General features: G+C 35.4%; 8 protein-coding genes across 8 annotated transcripts; 5 read left to right on the forward strand and 3 right to left on the reverse strand. All coding sequences in view use genetic code 12, as the record gives it.

Moving 5' to 3' along the window:
• Nucleotides 1-17: 17 nt before the first annotated feature.
• DEHA2G21846g (DEHA2G21846p) lies at nt 18-2,447 on the forward strand (the record flags this gene model as incomplete). The annotated part of the gene is made up of 1 exon (XM_002770642.1): nt 18-2,447. One exon carries the CDS (start codon nt 18-20, stop codon nt 2,445-2,447), a length of 2,430 nt encoding a protein of 809 aa, XP_002770688.1.
• A 460-nt stretch (nt 2,448-2,907) lies between these two features.
• On the forward strand, nt 2,908-4,485 carry DEHA2G21868g (DEHA2G21868p; the record flags this gene model as incomplete). The annotated part of the gene is made up of 1 exon (XM_462494.1): nt 2,908-4,485. One exon carries the CDS (start codon nt 2,908-2,910, stop codon nt 4,483-4,485), a length of 1,578 nt encoding a protein of 525 aa, XP_462494.2.
• A 451-nt stretch (nt 4,486-4,936) lies between these two features.
• DEHA2G21890g (DEHA2G21890p) lies at nt 4,937-8,233 on the reverse strand (the record flags this gene model as incomplete). The annotated part of the gene is made up of 1 exon (XM_462495.1): nt 4,937-8,233. One exon carries the CDS (start codon nt 8,231-8,233, stop codon nt 4,937-4,939), a length of 3,297 nt encoding a protein of 1,098 aa, XP_462495.2.
• Nucleotides 8,234-8,784: 551 nt separating this feature from the next.
• DEHA2G21912g (DEHA2G21912p) lies at nt 8,785-10,368 on the forward strand (the record flags this gene model as incomplete). Its single annotated transcript, XM_462496.1, has 1 exon — nt 8,785-10,368. The coding sequence occupies one exon, from the start codon at nt 8,785-8,787 to the stop codon at nt 10,366-10,368; it is 1,584 nt and encodes a 527-aa protein (XP_462496.2).
• Nucleotides 10,369-11,207: 839 nt separating this feature from the next.
• On the forward strand, nt 11,208-12,968 carry DEHA2G21934g (DEHA2G21934p; the record flags this gene model as incomplete). The annotated part of the gene is made up of 1 exon (XM_462497.1): nt 11,208-12,968. One exon carries the CDS (start codon nt 11,208-11,210, stop codon nt 12,966-12,968), a length of 1,761 nt encoding a protein of 586 aa, XP_462497.2.
• A 2,453-nt stretch (nt 12,969-15,421) lies between these two features.
• Nucleotides 15,422-16,447, forward strand: DEHA2G21956g (DEHA2G21956p; the record flags this gene model as incomplete). The annotated part of the gene is made up of 1 exon (XM_462498.1): nt 15,422-16,447. The coding sequence occupies one exon, from the start codon at nt 15,422-15,424 to the stop codon at nt 16,445-16,447; it is 1,026 nt and encodes a 341-aa protein (XP_462498.2).
• A 2,179-nt stretch (nt 16,448-18,626) lies between these two features.
• DEHA2G21978g (DEHA2G21978p) lies at nt 18,627-19,196 on the reverse strand (the record flags this gene model as incomplete). Its single annotated transcript, XM_462499.1, has 1 exon — nt 18,627-19,196. One exon carries the CDS (start codon nt 19,194-19,196, stop codon nt 18,627-18,629), a length of 570 nt encoding a protein of 189 aa, XP_462499.1.
• Nucleotides 19,197-19,358: 162 nt separating this feature from the next.
• DEHA2G22000g (DEHA2G22000p) lies at nt 19,359-22,259 on the reverse strand (the record flags this gene model as incomplete). Its single annotated transcript, XM_002770645.1, has 1 exon — nt 19,359-22,259. One exon carries the CDS (start codon nt 22,257-22,259, stop codon nt 19,359-19,361), a length of 2,901 nt encoding a protein of 966 aa, XP_002770691.1.
• Between the last annotated feature and the right edge of the window lie 27 nt (nt 22,260-22,286).

Raw genomic sequence — 22,286 nt, forward strand, 5'->3', positions numbered from 1 at the left:
GAATATGATTAGCACTAATGTATAGATTAGTATCGAAAGTACTGTTTGCATTTAAAAGTAGTGGAATAGTGTATAATCGGGCAGCTACAAGTTTGATATGTTATCAGTCTCAATTGCGATTATTTCATAAAAGTACACCTGTTCAAATAAATCCACTCTTGCCTTTTGATATTTTAGAAGAAGTACAGAATGATGACCTAGAAGAGAAAAATGAAAAATTGAAGAAGGAGAAGAAGAAATTGATCAAAGAAAAAAAGAAGATGAGGAAAAATGAGAATGAATCAAAGAAACCAGTTGACGAAACACCTCACAGTAAAGACTTAAGTGAAGATGATTTCAAAACCACCAATGACACAATTCCTCTTAAAAGAGCTGTTATGCCTAACACAAACGTTTTAGAAGTTAAAGAAACTGGTGGTCCTGACGAAACAGGAAGCACAGGAAACACAAAATATGCAAAAAGTGCAGAAAGTGACAAAACATCACCTCCCCAGGGGGGTAGTTCAGGTTTGGGTACAACCGCAGGAAGCAATGGAGGAAATGGGGACAATAATGGAAATAATGGGGGTAATGGACCTCCATCTGACAATAAAGATGAAATAGAACCAGAAGGAAATAAAGATTCCAAAAAAGCAGAGGAAAATAGAAAAATGGAAGAAGAGAAGGAAAGAGAAAAAGAAAATAAAAGACATCAAGAAGAGGAAGAAGAAATTGATGAATCGGAAGATATCGAAGAAGAAAAGCCTAACAAATTCAAAGAGGGATTGGCCAAGTTTGGAAGATTCTTATTTAAATGCCTTGAGACTATTGGCATTACGTTCAGCTCTATCGCCATTTTAGGGGTTGCAGGTTTATTGTATCATAAATTTTACGGCATACATGTGCTCGATAAGATGGATTTAGCTTTCGAAAAGGGTGACCCAGCATTCCAATTATCAATGCATAAGAGAACCAATAAAAGTACGGATAATGTTGAATGTGATGATGATGATTTGTCCCAATATTGGGTTGAACGCCCACAACAAAAGTTGCTTGACGATATTGTGTCGGGAAAAATAGTTGGAAGATACTTTTTGTTAATTGGAGAAAAAGGTACAGGCAAGACTTCCTTGTTGTTGGAATCTATGAAGAAGGTTGATGGGTATAATGTAGCAATATTCGATGCACACGCAGATCCTGAAATATTTAGGATCAGATTAGGTAAAGCTTTAAATTTTACTTTTTCTGAAGATTACATTGGTTCATTATTCAGCATACGTGGACCCAGAGACACCACTGCTCTATTGGATATTGAAAGAGCTTTTAGCAAATTGGAAGAGTTAGCAATTAAAAGAGTTATTAAGACAAACAATCGTCCATTAGTGCTAATTATTAATAACTCTCACTTGATTAAAGAAACAGAAGAAGGTATCAAATTGATCGAATTATTACAACAAAAGGCTGAAAGTTTAAGTGGATCAGGGTTAGTCACAATAGTTTTTAATTCCGATGATTATTGGGTATACGAAAAATTGAAAAAATTAGGTACAAGATTAGAACTAATAAACGTAAGAGACTTCAACAGAATAGAAACTGTGAAGTCTTTGAAGTTTATCAGAGAAAAATTCTTCCCGTCGAAGAAATTTCCAGACCTAAAGTTAAATGACGAAATTTGTGGAAACATCTATGATTTAATTGGAGGAAGACCGCAACATATATCGCAAGTTGCTAGACATAAGGATATTATAACTGCTTGTCATCAAATAATCGACCGTGAAAAGACGTGGTTTTTGAATCAATGCGGCTTATTAGGAATGGATATGGATGATGATGTAATGGAAAGTGGGAAATTTTCCACCAGTGCAATGCTTTTAATGAGGGCATTTGTGGAAATGGATAGGGTTGGATTAACCAATGCTTCTTATGGTGATCATAATAATGAAGACCATCATTTACCCGATTTACCTTTATGGAGGGCGAGACAGATTATGACGCGTGCTGATTATATTCAACAGTACGATAATTTAAATATATTCACCATTGATTCAGAGTCTACTGTACGAGCTGACTCCGTGCCAATGATGAGAGCTTTCCATGAAATTGCATCACAACCACATTTCGACGAATTATTAGAAGATACAATTGAGAGAGTAGCCGATATCGAGTCTTTAGGAAGAACACGAGAAGTAGTGCTCAAGGACTTGAATTATGGTAGTACATATGGCATAACTCATAGAGACAAATCATATGAAATTCAGTTGACAAAATCACAAAAACAAAAAATTAAGGATGGAGAAGAAGATGATGGAGAAGACGATGATGACAGTGAATTATTGTTGGAAGACGTCAATAAGAGGAATAAAACAAAAATTTGGAGAAAGAGAATGCTGAAAATTGGCCAATTGTATTTAAGCTCAGACAAACAAGAGGAGGATAAGTTTGATATCGACATCAACAGATCTAAATGAGTAAAAATATGCAATGAGTACAGTGGCTTATTTGCCTGTGATAGTGGGCATATGAACGATAAAAAGATCAAGAAAATTACCGCCTGACAGATGATTGTTCAAAAGATAGCTAGCCTTTGGAAACTCATTTATCAAAGAGGTGACTCAGTGTAGAGTCACCTCATGCGATAGCTTTTAGGCTTGAAACAATATCAGGTCGTAAACATTAGGTTCTGCTTTTTACAGTACAATCAGAGCATGATTATTTTGTAGACTTCACTTTGTGGTGACACATCTCGCGCTGTAAACCGGCATGCCGATTTATGGAATAAGATCATATAAAAGAGAATGCCCGCTAAAAATATATTAATGTATTTTAATAAATATAAGTTAAAAACAACTAAATTAAATTCATTTCATATATGAAATACCTGCAAATCCAACTAAGCATTAAAATTGGAAAATCATTATTCAATTGAAAATGGTGAAAGGATTTATTAGTCAGGAACAGATCGACAATGCCCCTGTTCTTAAACCAAGTTTAAGACTTAAAGAAGGTATGATCATTATGAAAGATTGCCATATGACTTTTAGCGTTCCTGAAATTGCGGAAATGAACATGTCTACAGTATTCGAATCAAGATATACTCCCGAGCAAATGCTAAATTACATGAAATATTACGGATGTTCTATGCAAATCGAGGATGTTGTATTCGCAATTTATCTATCGCAAGAAGAGTCAATAAAAGAGGAGCTTAAACCTTATGTTGAACAAATGATTAGGAACGACACTTGTGGATTAACTGACTTGAAATACTTGATTACTGATATAGGTCCATCGGTATATAGAGATTTTCAGTTTTCTAGACTTATGCATACAAGATTTGTCAAGGTATTCACCTGGTTGCAAGAATGGGGAATCGTTAAGCCAGGAATTTTGAAAGTTCCTGCACCAGTTCTTGCAACCCCAAATCCAGAACACGTTGAATTTGCCTATAGAGTGACCGAGATATTGCTGAAATTAAAGAAATATAATAAAAAGCTTGGAAATAAGCAGGGCATGAAAATATCGGATTATATGCGGGAGAATTTTGTATGTAATCATAATAAGAAGAATAACATTGACGAAATTACAAACAGAATGAATATTTTATCTCTAATCAATGAAGAAAAACTAGTGTTGTCAAAAAAACGATTCAGATCCTTGCAGCACTATTTAAACCACAGTTTTGACCCCAAATTCACAAGACGAGCTTCGTACACGCTATTGCAAATAGAGGAATATATGTTGGCTGCAAGTGACATGTCTACTTCGGATGCATTGAATAAAACGACAGATCCCCTCCTCTATGGTATATATACCTTGCGAAGAATTAGAAATAACCAACGGAAAGTGGTAGGTGTTGGGTTTCCAGGCAATTTTATTAATAAGGAAAAGTTAACACTTTCAGAGAATCAAAGGCTCGTGCCACAGAACTATCCGTTGGTTTTAACACAATTCGAATTAAAGCTATTGCAAATTATATTTCGATCACCTTTCGAAAGATATAGTAACTTATTTTCTAGTGCTATCGTACCCGGATTTTCTGTTGAGAATAAAATTGAAAAGAATTATTGGACCTACGTTAATAAAATTTGCTTATTATTAGCTGAATATGTTTCTATTTATGGGGACGGTGATTTTTTCAATTTAATATGTCACTTTAGGAAACAAAAATACCCAGAAAAATTCAAGCATAATCAGATCGAGAGAAGCTTTAACCCTGTTACTAAGTTAGATGCTGGGAGAGGGCCGACTTCAGTTTACAACAATTTATTGAATGCACTTACAGGACTAAAATATGCATTAGCTACTGCTGGTGAACCTGAGATAGATGCAAGGTTTGGAAGGAACAGAGCGTTTTTAGCTATCGATATTATGAAATCATTCTCACAATTTGAAAATGATGCTTTTGAAGGAGGAAGAATTCCAGGGTGGGTTAATTTGATGTCTGAACGGAAACTCATAGATAATTTTCCGTTTTTGAATGTGTATGTTGGCAAAGAAAGCTATTTATAATGGCAATGCTCTAAGAGTATACTAAAAGAAAGCCATATATGTTTATCCTTGTACATGTGCATATCTAGCTTCTTACATTAAAGTTTTCTACGTTGCTACTACCTTACATCAATTCGAATCCATTCTGGACCATTTTACCATAAACCTGGCTATTAAATTTCTCCAATGCTGAATTATAAAAGAAGAGCATGTAGCCACACCGTACGTGTATCTTAGTAAACTAGTATACTGTCCTGTGAACCGTTAATTATGGCATATAATATTATAATAGATTTTCATTGAATTCCACGCGAGTTCATACCCATCATAGAAAGATTTCCACGTCACCTCTTATGTAGTTGTAGCTAACGCCATTTATGCATTATTTGAAAGTACAATTCGAGTAGATTTTTGAATAGAATCCTAACACACATATTTTCTATATATTATAAATTTACATAAACATACAATTTTACCAGTCCAATTCTGGTCCTCCTGAACATCCTACTGAGGGAATTGGTTTCCTTATTGGTACCTTAATGTTAAAGGCTTCATCGATATTTTTATATGTAGCTATTGAACCATTACTCTCACTTTCTTGTTTTCTGACCTTCCATCTTGAAGTCCCAAGAACTTTATCCAATTCTTCTATGGGAGGTAGTTTGACAAATACTTCACCATTTGATTCCATCACATCAAATAGTGCCACTGATTGTGATGCATCATTTGTGCACGAACCTGCCTTATCACTTGCCTTATCAATTATATAATTCTTCTTGTGCAAAGGACAGGAAATATAAGTATTCTTGTTACCGTCCATTGACAAGATGCCCTGGGATAAAACAAATGCCCTTTTATGACCGCACATATTTTGCGATGCAAATAATTTACCATTAAGTCTGTATACCGCTATTTGGGTATCAGATATTAATACATTAGCGGATGATCCTGCTTCTGAATTGGGTAATTCTTTGGATTGACAAACTTTGACCCAGGATAATGAAGACCACTTGGTATCCTTGAAGACCTCCTTCGTAACTTCATATTCCGGCCAGTCTACGGGACGTCGTTGACCTCTATCTCTAATAATTTCTACTGTCTCCTGTGCCTTATCGGTATTAACAAACTGCTTGAAAATATTGCTATACTTATAAGAATCAACGGCAGCAGCCCACTCATCGAAGTACTGACTGACTAGCTGGTTCATTTGTTTTTCCAATTCCATGGCAATTCCCAACTTATCATACACAACGACTTCTCGCAAATATTCGATTCCTCCATCTAAATTCTCCAACCATCTTGCGGTTCTTTGTAAACGATCTGCGGTTCTAAAATAGAACATTAAATATCTGTCTAATAATGGGATAACCTGATCTGGTGGAACATCTGCTTTTAGTAGTTGTGCATGTGCTGGTTTCATGCCTCCGTTACCACCCACGTAAAGATTAAATCCATTTTGAACAGCACATAATCCGAAATCTTTCGAGTGGAATTCTGCACAATCACGAACGCATCCAGACACTCCACCTTTCATTTTATGAGGAGACCTTATACCCTTGTACCTTTCTTCTAAACGTAATGCAAGACCAACTGAATCACCAATACCATAACGGCACCATGTAGACCCAACACATGATTTAACGTTCCTTAAACTTTTACCATAAGCCTGACCAGATTCAAAGCCATATTTTCCCAATTCTTCCCAGATCTTAGGTAGGTCGCTTTTTGAAGCCCCGAATAAGTCCACCCTTTGAGCACCAGTGATTTTCGTGTATAAATCATACTTACGAGCAATTTCACCTATAGCGACCAATTTTTCAGGGGTGACCTCTCCTGCACTCATCCGAGGAACTATTGAATAAGTACCATTTCTTTGGATATTTCCTAAATATTTGTCATTCGTATCCTGTAGCCCATGCAAATTCGTTTCTAAAATATGACGATTGAATAATGTCGCCAAGATGGATGCAATTGTCGGTTTACATATTTCGCAGCCAAGAGCGCACGGATCAACACCTAAATGGGACATAACCTCTTTAAACGACTTATATCTCTTAACCATAATTAGGGAAAATAAATCTTGTCTTGATTCTTTATAATGTATACATAACGCCTTTGAAATATTCTTACCCATTTTTTTCATCTCCGTATCAAGTATGACCTTTATTGTAGGTTCACATCCACCACAAGCTGTTCCAGCTTTGGTGCAGGACTTTAATTCTCCAAGCGAGTTGCATGTTCCACTTTTAATTTTTTCAATTAATTTTCCTTTCGTAACATTATGACAAGAACATACTTGGGTATCATCAGGTAAGTCATCAACATCATTGTTTTCTGAGTTGGATTGCCCAATGATAAAGGTTGATGCAGGTTTTTCCAATGGTTTCCCACTTTTAGTAATAGATGCCAATTTGGTAAATTGAGTGGTATCACCAACCAATATTCCCCCAAGTAAGTATTTCCCATCATAACTCAATAAAAGCTTAGTGTAATTGGCTTCAATTGGATCATCATAGACAAGAGATTTGACTTTTTTGATTTTATACCCTTTGGGTAACCTACTTGGTCCATTCTTATCCGCAAAATAATCACCGAATGACGCAACATTTACTCCCATAAGCTTCAACCTAGTTCCTATATCAGGCTTTGTGAACTGACGTTCAGAATGGTATTTAGCCTGAATGAGGTTGAATGACAAAATGTCTGCCATCATGACTCCGGGTGCTATCAAACCAAATGTTTGATTATTCCATGATGCGCACTCACCTATCGCATAGATGTAGCGGTTCGAGGTTTTCATAAAATTGTCAACTTCGATACCTCCTTTTTTGGCAACTTTCAAACCTGAGCTTCTGGCCAATATATCTTGCGGTTTAATCCCAATAGTATAACATAACAATTGGCAAATTTCTACGTCACCATTATTGTATTGCACTTCAAACGACAGCGTGCAATGATCGTATTGTAATTTATTAATGGTGGTGTCTGTTCTTAACTTGACACCCATTTCCGCAATTCGTTCAGTTAATAAATTACCACCTTTCTCATCTAATTGCTGTGATAATAACCACTTTGACCTGTGAACTATTGTTACTTCATCATAGCATTCCATATCTAGTAATGCTTTCGCAGCTTCGAGACCTAATAATCCACCACCAACAATAACTGCTCTTTTTAGTACTGGTTTCTTTATTGTTGATCTGATTGTTTCACTAAAAGAAATCATAGCGTTCAAGTCATCAATTGTACGATATACAAAACAGCCCAATTTCCTGCAACTCTTCAAATCGCAGAATTCGTTGCTTTGAGACCGGGGAAATAAGTCTATGGGTAAAACTGCGTAAGATCCTGTTGCAAGGACCAAATAATCATAATGGTACCTTTTTGCATTTGATGTTTCGATATATTTATGCTCCTTTTCGATTTTGGTTACTTTTTGATTAACCCTATATTCGCATGTATCTGCATTTTTTTGATCGTAAAACGAGTGAGGTGCAAGTAACAACTTATCAAAATCTTGATGCTCAAAATATTCTGTCAAGCCGACCCTATTATAGGCTAAATGGGGTTCATCCCCAATTATTGTCAACCTATATTCTCCGGCCGTGTCATCAACTAACATCTTCTCCAAAAATGCGAATCCAACCATCCCAAATCCAACAATTATAATATGTTTTTTATTGCAATCATCTTTGAGGACGCTGATTTCTTTGGAAGTTGGTGGAACCCCCCCTTTAGAAAATGAAATATTATCGTCAGAAGTTTTCATCCTGGTTAAAAATCAACCCTATCAAGGACCATATAATTTAATTAATAATTTAATGGCATTCTATATCTTTAATAGCTAATGGTCTTGTTATCAAAAATGTATCTGATCCGGTGCTCATAACCCGAGAAGCCAATAAAATAATAGTGCTTATCTCTAATAGCGCGCTATCTCTAGATAAGAGTTCGTCGTATGATTCGGAACAATCAGCGTTCGAATATTTCATAATCATTGGTTTGATCACAAAGCTTTTGACAATATGTAAGTTTGGTACCACTCCACCCATTTAGTAATTTACGAAACAGAATTGATAAGGAGTTTTATGTATTAAGTTGATAGCTTTTAAGATAATTGGTTTTTGTCCAATGAAATTGATTAACATAATCATTGTCTAACAGAAAAGTCCCTTCAGTTTTCCATTGATATTTAAGCATCATACGGGATATCGTAATATGTTGGGTTTTTATGAACAATCCTTGGTTGGAATTTGCTCAAGTCAATTTTTTACTTACTTTAAACTTACTGTGAAATATTTCTAACATTTAAATCAGAAAATGGTGGATTTAATAGCTTCATTTAATTGCAAGGGTGAACACCATCTTATCATAGGGATATCTCGAGTTGCAACCAACCGGATGAATTCTATCATAAATGCAGGTGCGAAACCAATTCTTATTGCAGATGTTCCATTCGGATCTCTACCAACTTCAATACAGCATTATATCAAGCTGGGTATAATTAAGCATTTAGAGAGAAATTTCAAAATAGTGGATTTAACATTGCTTGGTAGAGCAGAATGTAATTTTATTGTTGACAAGGTATTTGTGAGTGTACCAATGTCCCAGAAAGAATTCAAGTATAAAACTTACCACGAATGCTGCAGACTAAGAATTCCAATTCATGTGTCTGACTCCAACGAATTTAGCAGCTTTTCAATTTTGTCTACATTTACGTCTGGGGATTTTCTGGTGGGTGTAACAACTCTGGGTAAAGGCTGCAAGTTATCTGCAAGAATATTAAGAGAAATGCGAAATACGTTACCGCCTAATATCAACGATATTTGTAATAATGTAGGGAAATTGAAAGCTCAGATCGAGGAAGAAGATAACTTGAACAGTTTGGATAATAACATGTCTATAGTAGGTGAAAATGACGAAGATGCTACTAATACAATTGAACTTATTTCGTTAGTTAAGGAATTTGACATGACAAAAAAACAAAAAAGGTTGCAAAAAATGCTGTGGCTTTTACAAACTACAGAATATTTTCCACTAAAGGCTTTGGCAGACATGTCGTTAGAGGGTCTTAATCCCAAGAAGAACTTAAATGATTTTAAAGAATCAAATGCAAAGGGAATGATGGGCACTCGAAAAGGTTCAATATCACTTGTTGGCGCAGGACCTGGATCTGTATCCCTTTTAACCCTTGGATCATTACAAAAAATACAAGAGGCTGACTTAGTGCTCGCAGACAAGTTAATCCCCCAGGAAATCCTTAATCTTATTCCGGGACATACAAAGCTTTTTATCTCTCGCAAGTTTCCAGGAAATGCTGAGAAAGCGCAGGAACAACTATTTCAAATAGCCCTTCATAGTTTAATGAAAGGTGAGAGGGTCGTTCGCTTGAAACAGGGGGATCCTTATATTTTTGGACGAGGGGGAGAAGAATATAATTTTTTCTCTAAGCATGGGTTTGTTCCCAAGATTTTTGCCGGTATTACATCTGCTTTGGCTGCACCACTTCTAGGAAATATCTCGGCGACATTTAGAGGTATTGCCGATCAGATATTGATATGCACTGGTACTTCTAAATATGGGGATTTCCCAAACTTACCTGACTTCGTTCGGTCTAGAACTGTCGTATTTTTAATGGCCTTACATCGGGTCGTTAATTTGGTGCCGATATTAATTGATGAAAAAAAATGGGATCCTCAAGTCCCTGTTGCTGTTATTGAACGAGCATCATTCCCAGATCAACGAATAATAAGAACAAAATTATCGTTTGTTGCGGAAGCAATTGTCTCGTGTATTCCTAAACCACCTGGTTTGCTTGTAGTAGGATACGCATGTCAAGCACTCGTTAAACCTAGGGAGGGCGAGAAATGGGTTATCGAAGAAAATCTTGATAATCAATATTAGCTTGAATATCTTTAATTGGATGGTTTTTTAAATACCAATAGATTGTTTCGTAATAATTATTTTAATATGGTTTATATCATGTTCTATATATTTTATGAGGATCTTTATCAAGGTCCCAAGTTCCATGAATATCATAAGTCATGGAGGACAGAGATTTTATGCGCATCATAAATTTTCATAGGAACTCAGAAAAACTACTGTAATCTTGAAATTCTTCTCCTAATTGGCCAATAATATAGTAATTTGAGTTATATATCAAAATAAAGATGATAAGCAATCTAATATATGCCGTTATAAAACTTTAATCATGCATATTGAAGTAATCTTATGTCCTATTCCATTGACGAATTTTTCAAGAGAAAAGCTTATTCTTCAATAGTACGAAACATTATATTTTAATTTGTGTAGTTTTGGTTATCGCGGACGTTAACTTACATAGCGAATGAATAACCAAAACTTCTTTATCTCCGACTTCCCAAAACGTATTATTCATTAAGATATTTTTGAAAATCTTAAAAATACGAGCCCAATTGCATCTACGATATCACGATTTGCGCTGTTATCTATAGATAAGACAAAATAAACATGAAACAATAAATACTAATAATTGAATACCGATATACTCATTTAACCAATCAGACGGGATTTAACAATACCACATTACGATATTATTATACCTATTGGGTAGGTTTGTTCTCTATTTTTCAAAGAGATTTCACAATCATTCAATTAAGAAGCTACTATCACAAAGTTTAAAAAATGCATTTTGGAAGTAGTTAAATACTTGTACAATTTCCTCTCTTCTGGATTTAATATACCTATTCAAATTAATAAAAAAAATGAAGAATAATCTTGACGTTGAGAGAAATGGAGTCAGAGAATATACCACTTCTCTGGAAAAAAATGACAACATCATTATTGAAGTTGAAAGCAAGACCGATATTTGCAAACCAGATGGGTTGAATGGGGTACTTGGTTCATTCATGCCAATGGAAAACGCAGAGTTAGACATTAATTCTTCGCTCACAGAAAACCAGAAGATTGATATTAAAATGTCCCAAGACCCTTTACAAAGATCGCTATCGAAAAAGTATAGCACGATCCTTGCAACAGGCGCGTGGGTAGCTACGGGGTTTTTAGTTGTTCTTGGTATTCCATTTAGGGCAGCAGGGCCTTTGGGGTCTCTATTGGCCTATATTATCATTGCAAGTATCGTATTTTGTACAGTTCAAGCTTTAGGGGAACTTTCTGCGGCTTATCCTACTGGTGGTGCATTTATAAAATACAACATTAGATTCATCGATAAGTCCTGGGGTTTCGCTATGAGTTGGAATTATTATATTCAATATTTGATGATGTTTCCATTGGAGTTATATGCCTTGTCAATTACTATCCAGTATTGGGATCAGAAAACAAACCCATCAACATATATAGCGGTATTTTACACGTTGATAATATTGATCAATATATTTGGATTTAAAGGTTATGGCAATGCAGAATTGATCTTAGCCGCTATTAAACTTATTACCATTGCTGGTTTCGTCGTTTGTTCTCTTGTCTTTGTCTGTGGTGGTGGCCCCACAGGAGAATATTTTGGGGGATCATACTGGAATGATCCTGGTTCATTTTCTCATGGCTTCAAAGGAATTTGTTTTGCATTCGCAACTTCTGCTTTTGCGTTTGCGCGAACTGAATTGGTTGGTGTGGCTGCTGCCTCATCACTGAACCCAAGAGAAGCTTTACGTAGAGTAGCGAAACATTTTCTATGGAGAACTCTTCTCATATATTTGATTCCGTTGATCTTTGTTGGGTTTCTAGTCAGCTACGACGACGAAATGCTCTTAGGAGCTGGTCCATTAAAAGCTTCTTGTGCGCCATTTACACTTGCCATAAAGCGCGCTGGGGTTCAAGGATTGACATCCGTCATGAATGCTGTCATCCTTATTTCCGTCTTTTTCATAGGAATCAACTCAATCAATTATTCTGGTCGTACATTAGCTTCATTGGCTGCATGTGGTCAGGCACCAAAAGTTTGTGGATATATTGATAAGGAAGGAAGACCCATCGTTGCGATCCTTATACAAGCAGTGGTTGGAACAATCGCATTCTCGCGATCCACTCTCATCGGAGACATTGCAGTTGATTTCTGTTTATTATTGTCTTCGGTATCATCCATTTTTACGTGGATGTCGATTAACTTCTCTTATATTAGATTTAGGAGAGCTATGTCAGTTCAAGCTCGTGATCCTAATAATCTCCCTTGTACATCATTATTGGGGGTATGGGGTGCCGTTTACGCGTGTGTAATTAGTTTCTTGGTATTGGCTGGTTACTTCTGGACCGCATTATTCCCATTGGGTAAAGATCCAGATGCCGAGGAGTTCTTTAAAGCAGGTTTATGTTATGCTATGGTATTCGTCTTTTACTTTGGTCATAAGTTAACTACGAAGGACTGGAGATTATTTTATAGGGCCTCTGATATCGATCTTGATACTGAGATGACTAAAGCGGATGTACAAAAAATTGAAGATATGGACAGGCATGTAACGTTAATGCGGAAGGAGTCATTTTTTGCGAGGTTGTCCAGCTTCTGGTGCTAATTTATGCCTATTCCACCGTATAAATATTTAGAATTAAACTTGATCTGATTCCTAAACCATCTTGTGTTTTTGGCTCCTCGAAACAATGTCTCCTTTTTATAATTCACAATTTAATTAGATCTAAATCGAAATTTTTAAAAACATTTTAATTTTGTAAACAAAAATTCTGACCTTTCTATTTTTTCTATTGTTGTATGCATCCCATTGATTTTCCCATTTAATGCACCTGGTAGAGTTAAAATGGAATTATTCATTTAGAAATAACACTAAGAAATGTAATTTAGTTCGCTTTTGATGTTTCTCATGTACTCGGGATTCACACCGTTTTGCGAATACCTTTGAGTCTTATGCAAATAAGAATAGAATAATTTCCAAGAAGAGAAATTTGTAAGATAGAAAAGCTCTTTTGTACAATTCTCAAATTACATGCTCCATTTTCATCCATGTAGAAATGTCCTATCGATGCAATTAGCAACAGCTTGCAAATATACTGCCCGTCACAAAACTAGTCGCAAACTTTGAGTTTTCTCCAAAGAAATACATAGTCAGATCGCTCAAGTTTAGACTGCTTTGTCATAAACACGTTCGGCCTTGTCCAACGGCATCCCTTTTTATTTTAAATAATGTGTTCTTGGAATAGTCGGCTAGTGTACCGGTTTTTTAATCATTAACTCTTTCTCATAGCACATTTTATTTGAATTCTATAGAAAAATCCGCGTGACTTGGTAGTTGTCATCTTTGTAAATTGTTAGCAGCAGAGGAGCACATAAGATTAGAGGTAAACGTCCCGCGTCACCAATAATTGCGGATCCTGTCCCATTTCTACCAGAAACACTAATATGAAAAACCCCTACAATAGTACCTTGAAAACTATGGACAATTACACCCCAAAAGCGCCTCATTCTCAAACCCTATTCTCTCCAATATATTTATCAATCTAACATCTCATCCCTATAACCTCCATCTTTAACTCCCCACAGTTTGCTAGTCTACAGCCTATTCCTCGGCTACTTCCATTTACATTATCTTGTTGGATTACAACCGTTCACTCATTTGGGCTCACCGGGTATTTTTGTCTTCACCGAATAAAAGGGAACAATAGCCTTATGCAACGACGTACGTGTGGCGTTCTTTTGCGACTCATACCACCAAATCGCCTCTATACCGCCTTAAACTGTCGGCATTCCAAAACCTTGCCTACTCTCGAGGGTTGCGCGGCCACCTGTTTCAGGGTGCATTAAACACGAGGCAGCGTTTCGCACTTTACTACTGTTCTGCACTAATTGCTGTACTGTTAGCTCCAACGGCCGCCCGGGAACTCAGGGGCGTTGTTCCCCCCCCCATCTTGATCTCGCGCACTCCACCTCTTCTTTCCGAATATCAGTCCCCCCTACCCTACCTAAACCTTCATGTATCGTAATACTTAGCTCCATAACCGAAAGCAATGGTAGCACGTTTCTCACCTAAAGAATCCTCGAAACTTGCTCAATATGTATTCAGGGTTGTCTAATCGACCCTACCCCCACTATCGTCTATTCGCTTCAACCTGCTATTGTACCTTTTTTGTGGCTATACTAAGGCTATACAATTATTACTCATGCGCGATTTATGCGACATCGAATTTTAGTAAAATTAAACGAGTCCTATTAAGGAGGTACATTTTATGGACTCGTGTGGTCTGAACGCAAGATTGTTAGTGTACCAGTATATACCTTCTGCGGTGACTATTTCTCATATATGCCACAGATAATATAACGGATATGCGGTACCTCTTACATATTGTGCGGGATTAGGAAATCAATCAACAATTCGCATTATAAAGGTTCAGGAGTGTAGTTCTCTATAGTGTTTTAACAAAAGGTGATGACAGTACAGATGGAGACCGCCTATAGTAGTTGCGTGATCTAATTGTGGTCACGAGAGAATATATGTTGAGTTCACTGAAGATACTGTTCAGACAAAACCGTTCGGATTTTAACGCGATGAGGCGGTGTAAACGTAGGTGTGAAATTCGGTCAATGTGCGCATAGACTTATGCTTCCATGTTCGTTACTCCTGGCAGTAAGATGTGCCCCGCCCGTAAAAGTAAAAAATTACTCGAATTTTTACGACAAATGACATTTTGGTGAAAAAATTTATCTGTCTATAGTACAAAATACTTAGATTTTTAGCTAAACATACCACAGACTTCGAAAGTTAGTGATTTGAGTATAGATAAACAATCTTGACACTGAATAGTCAGGAAAGTATAATACATTTGCATTCTTAAAATAGACGATTATAGGCTTGCTTGTTAGTTGTTTTATTAAATTTTAGTTAAAGGTTGAAAGTTGGATAACTTGAAAACAAACATTCGAATATACCATTGAGGACACATTGATACATTAATTCTATATACACACGCGAGGTTTACACCCACATAGCACGAATCACATAATACGAGAGACTTGAAGATGGACATTTTCAATTCGGCGTTGAAGAATCCGGTGCCGCCGTTGATCAAGAAGGAAGAGGAGAAGTTGGAAAGCGAAGCAGCACTTAAGAGGAAGAAGACATCCAGAAGAAAGCACAGAAACTCGCATTTGGGGTGTGGCACTTGTAAAAAGAGGAGGATCAAGTGTGACGAGAACTTGCCATCATGTTTGAACTGTTTGAAAGGTAAGTTGCATTGTGCGTACTTAAATTTGGACTCCAACGCGAGAAATGCTCTTCGAATGGCGCAATATAACCAGCATTTGAGGCAAGATAGACCTGACAACGAAAAGTCGCCCCAATCCAACACTGGGGGCACTAATTCATCGTCTGCATCTCCAAATGAGGTTCTTCTTAACACCAATGCTCCGCAAACTACATTCACTGTTCCTTATCCAATTATTCAAACTACAGCTACACCGGTGAATATGCCTCAACAGGCCCATGTTATTCAATCTCCGTATGGACCTTTGGTTTCGTTACAACCGATGCAACAGCAGATGACGAACATGGCCATTCCCTATCCACAAGTACCAATGGTTCAGTCAGCGGTTCCCCTCATATATTCCAATGCACAACCAATGGCACATATGCAGAATGGCCATCCAATTCCGTCGCCATCAGTCTCAGTTGCACCACCATCGGAAATGAATTCAGGGACTCCGCCAGTTTCCCAATCCATGCGCATGCAATCTATGTCTACACCCATGATGAATACGATGAAAGAGAAAGACTTAGCATTGCCCCCGATACCAACTATACCTCAATCAAATACCTCGGCATCATTAAGAACATCCCCAAAGTTATCGAGTGCGAACCACTCTGTGTCCTACAATTCATTACCATCGATTAATAGCGAATATAAAATTAAACAACTGACAGATAACTCCATTAAGAATTCACCAATTTTACCTCCATTAAAGAATAGCCACAATAACAACAATTCTCCAAATGCCAATGCCGAGGAATCAGACAAGAACCCAAAAATATCAAAATTGTTATCCTAGATTTAATATCTAATTTGTAATGAGCTGTTAGATCTTACCGGTACGTCATTCTACCAAAAATTACACTCCTTCCATAATGGTGTATGTTTTATGATACTGACTTAATAATCCACATAATTCTTTGCTTGTTTTGGCAAAACAGTTTTTTTTCAACTTGATGTTTTATATTCCGCATGAAATATTTCATTTATTAACCTATCTATGTTATTGCACTCCATTCCCATTGGGATTCTTCATTTGTTCATTATATATTGAGATCCTGGTTTGGCTATATTTACCAAACATCTAGATATACATTAATGACCTTCTAATACACTACAAAATTTTACAATGTTCACTATGTAGAAATTTACATTTTGATCGAAGGCTGCGGGAGTATTTGGCTTGCTTCAATAATTGTGCAAATCTGAATCATTTTGCAATTTTTACACGCTCGATTTCCTTACATATATTCCTCAATTCACTCTTCACAATATGTCCATAAAACTACATTTGATTGTTTGTTGTTCATCGTCGAGTTTGTGCGCTTCCACTTTTTATTCTTTCATTTCTTGTCATGTTTAGTTTGCTTTTTTGATCTCGGAAATAATCGGATTTCAATTAAAGTTTCAGGCTCATGTATGTTTACGATGATACATAAATCAGAGGCGCTTATCTAATTAGGAAACATCGCGCATGAAATCACAGATGCCTATGCAGCTTTTATAACTTCTCGTATAAATTACGATGATTGCAACTATGTAACATTTTATTTTATAACTCTTTGTGTAGGAATACTGTGTATAAACATGAATTCCATAGCCCTTGAAATCCGGATGTAGAAGTAACTGTTAGGAAATTGAAGCAGTATTCTATATCATTAGCGTTTGTCACCTCAATGGTAGTCCTTGCTTAAGCTTTCCATTTGTAATGCATTTATCGTATATGAAAGAGTGATACGACGTATAGGCATTTTTGGTTAGAAAATAATTGATAAATAAAATAATTATGCAGACTAATCGTTAATAATACCCGTGTACATTACATACAATCGAAGGAATAGTCTTAGCAAAATATCAATCAATGGTTTCTGTCCATGATGACGAAATTGGAGTGATCTATCAAGGTCAAAACTTGTGAGATGTCTTTGCTATAGCACGTGTATAGACTATATTGCATGAATCTGATAGAATAGAATATATACGCGACTAGGCTATATAGAGAGCTTCTTATTGTTATCTTCGTGAAGAACCTTTGCAGGTATAGAGTAAACTATAGCGCAGAAACAGAAAACAATAGGAATGGATAAACGTCTGCTGTTATTTGATAATAGGTTCTTGCGTCCAGTGGTATTGAACACTTGTTATAATTCTTTCTTTTGTTAGCCGGAAGTATTCAAATTAGTCTTGCGAAGTAGTAATGTCAAAAGAGGTACAAAGGGATTTGACTTTTGTATCTAATAATTTCCACTTACCAAACAAATATCAAATTAACGGTTCATCGCTCTTAAATGTTCTGATAACACTGCTGCATTTTTCGCATACGGCTATCGAAATGGAAGCATGATAAAATTATTAGGTTAGTAAGTCTTGAAACCGAAAGTATTAATCTAAAATATCTTTAATCTAGTAATTTCTGGCATAGATACGAGAATGTTTTATTATAAATCTACAACAAAACTTCTACTGATGTTTACCGAGAGAAAGGAAGAAGTATTTATCAACTGCAATGTACTTCAATTCAATTTACATTTACTGCTAAGTCGAATATGATTGAATACGACTTCTTATTAAAGAGATCACGTTATTATTCACTTGGTTTTTTAAATGATACTGTAAAACAATTTATGCGTTTTTGGATAATGAAGATATAAAGGCTATTAAATTGTCTAACAATGTTCAAACAAAATTTCTCTCTCCCACAGAATGTTACTTCATTATAAATGATAAGCTTGAAGTTTCTATATAATGTATTGAATTAACCGATAGCATGGCAATTGGTAATTATGTAATTACACTAGTTGGCATTCATTGTTGAATGATGGGTTTCAAGCTATATTATTCAATATTGCAGAAGCCCAAATTAAAGAGTATAATTAAGAATTACTCGTTTATATATAATTCAAATAATTCAGAATCTAATAAAAAATTTTAATGAATGAAATATAATTAACTTAGATATATAACTAGGTTTACATGAATTAAGGTGCCGGTGGCTTCTTCTTTTTCTTTTCGTCGATTTGTTCAACTTTAACTTCATCTAATGCTTTCTCTTGTAATAATTTTTCGATATAATCCTTAGCTTCATCACTAACATCACCTTGAACAATAATCTCGTCCTTCTTTTCTGCATTTTTAGTGACTGATGCACCAGTAGCAAATTTAGATGCGAAGGTTTTGGCTAATTTCTTCATATCAATATTGAAGACTTCTAATCCCGAAATGGAAATAACATGCTTTCTCTTATTTCTTTCAATTCTCTTAATTGTGACTTTCGATGACAATTTCTTCTGCAATTCTCTTTCCAATTTAGCTTCCTCTTTAGCTTGCTTCTTCTCCATTTCTTGCGATATTTTTTGTTCTTTTTCTAACGATAATGTTGAAGTAGCATTTGCCAATGCATCTGCACTATATAATTTTTCAAATAATTCTGGTTGGTTTTCTTGTAACCATTCTTTACACCTTTTAAATGAAAGACCAAATTCACAATATTCTGGAGGGAAGGTACACACTTCGCAATATTCAATGTTCTTTGGTAATACTTCAGTCATTGTGTTAGTTGTTTGAATGAATAGGCCAGCTTGTATTGTAATTGAAGTGTAATTTTTTTTGATGATACGCAACAAATGTCGCAGTTCGCACTATTATCGCCGATACAGCAAATACCTTCATATTAGACTGCTATTAAATATATAATACCTATATATATCCAACTAAGGAATAAATTCGCTACAACAATCAAAGTCCCTTACCGGCCTAAAATCTTCTAATTCAACACATTTCCACAAGCTTTTAGTTAACATAACTTTATCGTCTATCTTTTCGTAGATCAAGCTCAAATACCACCAGATTTCAGAATTGTTATAGCCAAAGGGCCAACTTTGGGAAAATTGTTCTAAGTAGTTTTTCAATCTGATTAACCCAGAGCTCAAATCCTTTGTTGATATGAATAAAGAGTTATCGATATTGTCATCAAGAATGATTAATTTGCACAATCCTAGTAATGTAGTACCAAGTTCTCTCTTCTTATAGTAGTTGATCGGCTCATTTAATATTTCTAGGGATCTTTCGAACTCCTGTAGAGCCAAGAATTTCCTATTGCTTGAGCATATTAAACCTAGGCTTGTAATAGTTTTGGTGTTTGGTTCATGGATACTTTCCGCTTCAACAATACATTGTTCAGCTTCTTCTAACAATCCTATTTTTAAATATATCTTACTAGCCCATACCCAGATATCCTGTAGAATTTTTCTTTCTGTCACATTCAACTTTTTCATCGATGTACCGTTAGTTTGATAATCGTGTCTTTCTTTAGACTTGGATATTTTTGACATCCTTTTTATTTTATCCTTTGCTAATTTTTTCTCCTTTGATAAATGATTCTCCTGTTTAATATCATTATTTTGATTAGATGATGGATCTATAAAACTCGGTCTATGCGACCACTTAGCAATATTTGTTCGAAGTTGTGTATTATCACTCTTATTGGTTCCAATATCAATATCAAATAGTTCGTTATATAGTACGAAAACTTCCGACAAATATTCTAAAATATAATGAGTTCCATATGTTGATTCCCAGATTGATAACTGAGTTAATTTTAATTGCAATATATCAAACTTAGTTTCATTTGTAAGGTTCAAATTGGATTTGCGATTTTTAACAAGATATATACCAGCAATATTGAGACCATTATTAATGATCTTTTCCAGTTCTCTGATCTTAGTCATTTGGATATTTGATGCAGCAGTACCATTGGCGCCACCGCTCATAGTATCATTAATACTACCATCGATTGTGACATTAACTTGATACGTGTGTTTCTGGTTCTGGGCATTCTCACCAGAACTATGCGTTTCTAACGAGGTGAGCAATAATGCATACAAATTCCAGGTCTTGAATGATTCCGGGTGTCTCTTTAAAATGAACTTGCATAATTTAATGGCTTGTTGTATTGATCTATTGTACGATAATATCAACGCATAATTGAACAAATATGAAATATTACCTGTGATATCAATTATCAAACTGTTTTTGTAATATTTGAGAACTTTACTGGTATAAGCATCAATCGTCTCATAATTTGGCAATTCAAAGCTGCACAAGTAGTAGTAATAATATCCTAAAGAATACCATGACTTGGAGATTAGCCTAATAAAATAGGAATTATCCTCCTGCATCACATTATCGTTATACTTCAGATATAAGAATGAAATATGATTATCATTTGGAGAGTCATCGTACTTCAAATCGCAGGTATTTGCAAGCTCGCGTAAATAGCCCTTTGATTCGACAGCACATTTATCCAATGAATGTAATATTTGATCCCGGGTGACATATTTAAACTTCTTCGAATCATTAGATTGAAGAGAAAGAGAATCTAAAGGATTAAAACGTAATATGCAAGTTGCGTATGTGTCAATAATTGATAAAATATCATGTATGTATCCATTATGCTGTTCCTGATCTTTTTCAATGTAACTGATATAGGTTTTAAATGCAGCGTATGCTTCATCATATTCTTCCCGATCAATCAATGTCTTGATCAAGGTCCTCAAAATTATCTGACTTTGGTATGATTTTTGGGTTAAGTTAATCAACAACTTTTTCGATAACAGGCCACTTAAAATGTGATATTTCATAGGAACGTAACTCAACGATTCGTACAAGTTATAGACGAAAAAGTTTAAATCATGATTTTCTGAGCTAGCGTCTGGGAAATGGTTTTCATTCTTGATAATGGACTCGATATGTATCTTCAAGTAATTTGAAAATTGTGCTCTAAAATCAGCGTCAAGAAAATGTCTGTTTTCAATCTTCATTAAATAGTTACTGAACAGAACCAACATAAGGTTATTTTTCGCAAAAATCTGAGCTTTAATATCGCTGTCAAAGGTTATCAATTTTTTATCCTGGCTAGATAATAATAAAGCCATTCCGCCAAATAGTACATCTAGCCAATGCGATGCAGCTATATTGGATTTCGTAAATGGCTTTTTTAAGGAAATTAAATATTCAGCCCATAATTTATATCTACTTTGTTCATCGCTCAAACCTAATAACACTATCTGACGGCAAGCCAAATATTCAACGAAATCATTATGTATATATGCTGAAGAATGTAAAGTTGATGGTATTGATGACTCAAATTTTTCGTTGGTACGTATCAATTCTTCGGTTTGTGAGTTTAGGTAATACAAATGAGTCATTATGACAGCGTAGTATAATTTTTCTTCATGACTAGTATTTGGAATATCATGGTAATTTTCAAGCGATTCAGCAAATCGAATTAGACTAGTCAAACTTTCTCGTAAAGAACCACTATTTTTCGAAATAGAATCACGACACTCTATAATACTTAAATTCTTCAACTGCCTCTGAATCAAAGATTGCAATTGGTAGTCAATAAATATAATCTGTTGGAAAACTTCTGGAGAATCTTGGAACTTGTCCACAGATTTAGGAAAACAGTCGAAATTCAACGTATTCATATACTTCTCATTTGGAGAAGTTTCAATTAACATTTTAATGTCTCGTAGTTTACAATCTGAACTATTATGGTAACTATCTAGGTCTAGAAGCCTAGTTGATTCTATATTGTTCAAGTACTCCATATCTATTTTTCACACTACAAATGTCGT

The sequence above is a fragment of the Debaryomyces hansenii genome (assembly GCF_000006445.2).
Source record: "Debaryomyces hansenii CBS767 chromosome G complete sequence".
Classification (NCBI taxonomy): Eukaryota; Fungi; Ascomycota; class Pichiomycetes; order Serinales; family Debaryomycetaceae; genus Debaryomyces; species Debaryomyces hansenii.